At 43.1% G+C, this 884-nt stretch overlaps 1 protein-coding gene across 1 annotated transcript in view; it reads left to right on the forward strand.

Moving 5' to 3' along the window:
• Nucleotides 1-869, forward strand: part of LOC101845603 (cell wall protein DAN4-like) — a gene marked incomplete at its 3' end in the record, with an annotated part of 2,938 nt that extends 2,069 nt beyond the window's left edge. Inside the window, exon 3 of the mRNA XM_005113537.1 lies at nucleotides 433-869. Within this exon, the coding sequence (XP_005113594.1) occupies nucleotides 433-869 (437 nt within the window). The remainder of the gene's footprint in view (nucleotides 1-432) is intronic.
• Nucleotides 870-884: the final 15 nt, after the last annotated feature.

The following is an 884-nucleotide window of genomic DNA, read 5'->3' on the forward strand; positions in this document are numbered from 1 at the left end:
TTAAATTTTCTATTTGTTGTGATACTGTATATTACGTGTATCGAGTGACGTTGATAATTTATTTATTGTACATTCACAAATATCGCATTTATCATCGTTAACCAAATCTGTTTTCTCAAGGGGATCAATACACATCGGTGGGCTAATGGAGGATCCCACTGGTAGGTCCCATTTCGTTTCTTTCCCTCTATTGTTTCTGCCGATCTGTACAAATATTTCTTTGCAATAAGCGGACCTTATTGTGTCGATATACGAAAATGACAATGACAATGAAATCTTTATTCACCTCGAACGAAAATAACAATGATGTTCTATTTCATTATCATTTATTGAGTATACTTTTTTGTTTTAGTAGAGGTTTTACGGCGCTTGCAACTGCAAAGGGTATAATGAGCGCCAATTTGATCATACTGTTTTTATAATCTACAATAGGACGGAGACGACATCACATGTAGCGTAAGCTCCTCCCCTTCAGGTCCATTCAGCACCAAATTCGTGTACGACAATGGAAACCTGACGAGCGCCGTGATCCTCCAAGCCTCCCCCTCTCTCTCCGCCTCAACAACGTCAAGCTATGAACTAACAGTGACGTGCCAGGACACCAGCAGCGCAAGCGATTCGAACACACTATATGTCTACGTCACCCAAAACAGCGTACCCGTCATCTCTAACCTGCAAAACATGACGACCATCTCGTCCAACTTGTCCTCCGGAAGTGAGGTCTTCAGAGTCTTGGCAACAGATCCGGAAGGGGATCAGACGTTCTTTTCTTTGACTTGTGTCACCCCTGCGTCTCCGTGCCCTTTCCAGATTTATTCTACAGGAGCGATTCTCTTGTCTAGCTCTTTGACCGGGACCTCAACAGCTGGGTAAGGTCCATTGTA

This window comes from Aplysia californica, unplaced genomic scaffold (assembly GCF_000002075.1).
Source record: "Aplysia californica isolate F4 #8 unplaced genomic scaffold, AplCal3.0 scaffold03244, whole genome shotgun sequence".
Taxonomy (NCBI): Eukaryota; Metazoa; Mollusca; class Gastropoda; order Aplysiida; family Aplysiidae; genus Aplysia; species Aplysia californica.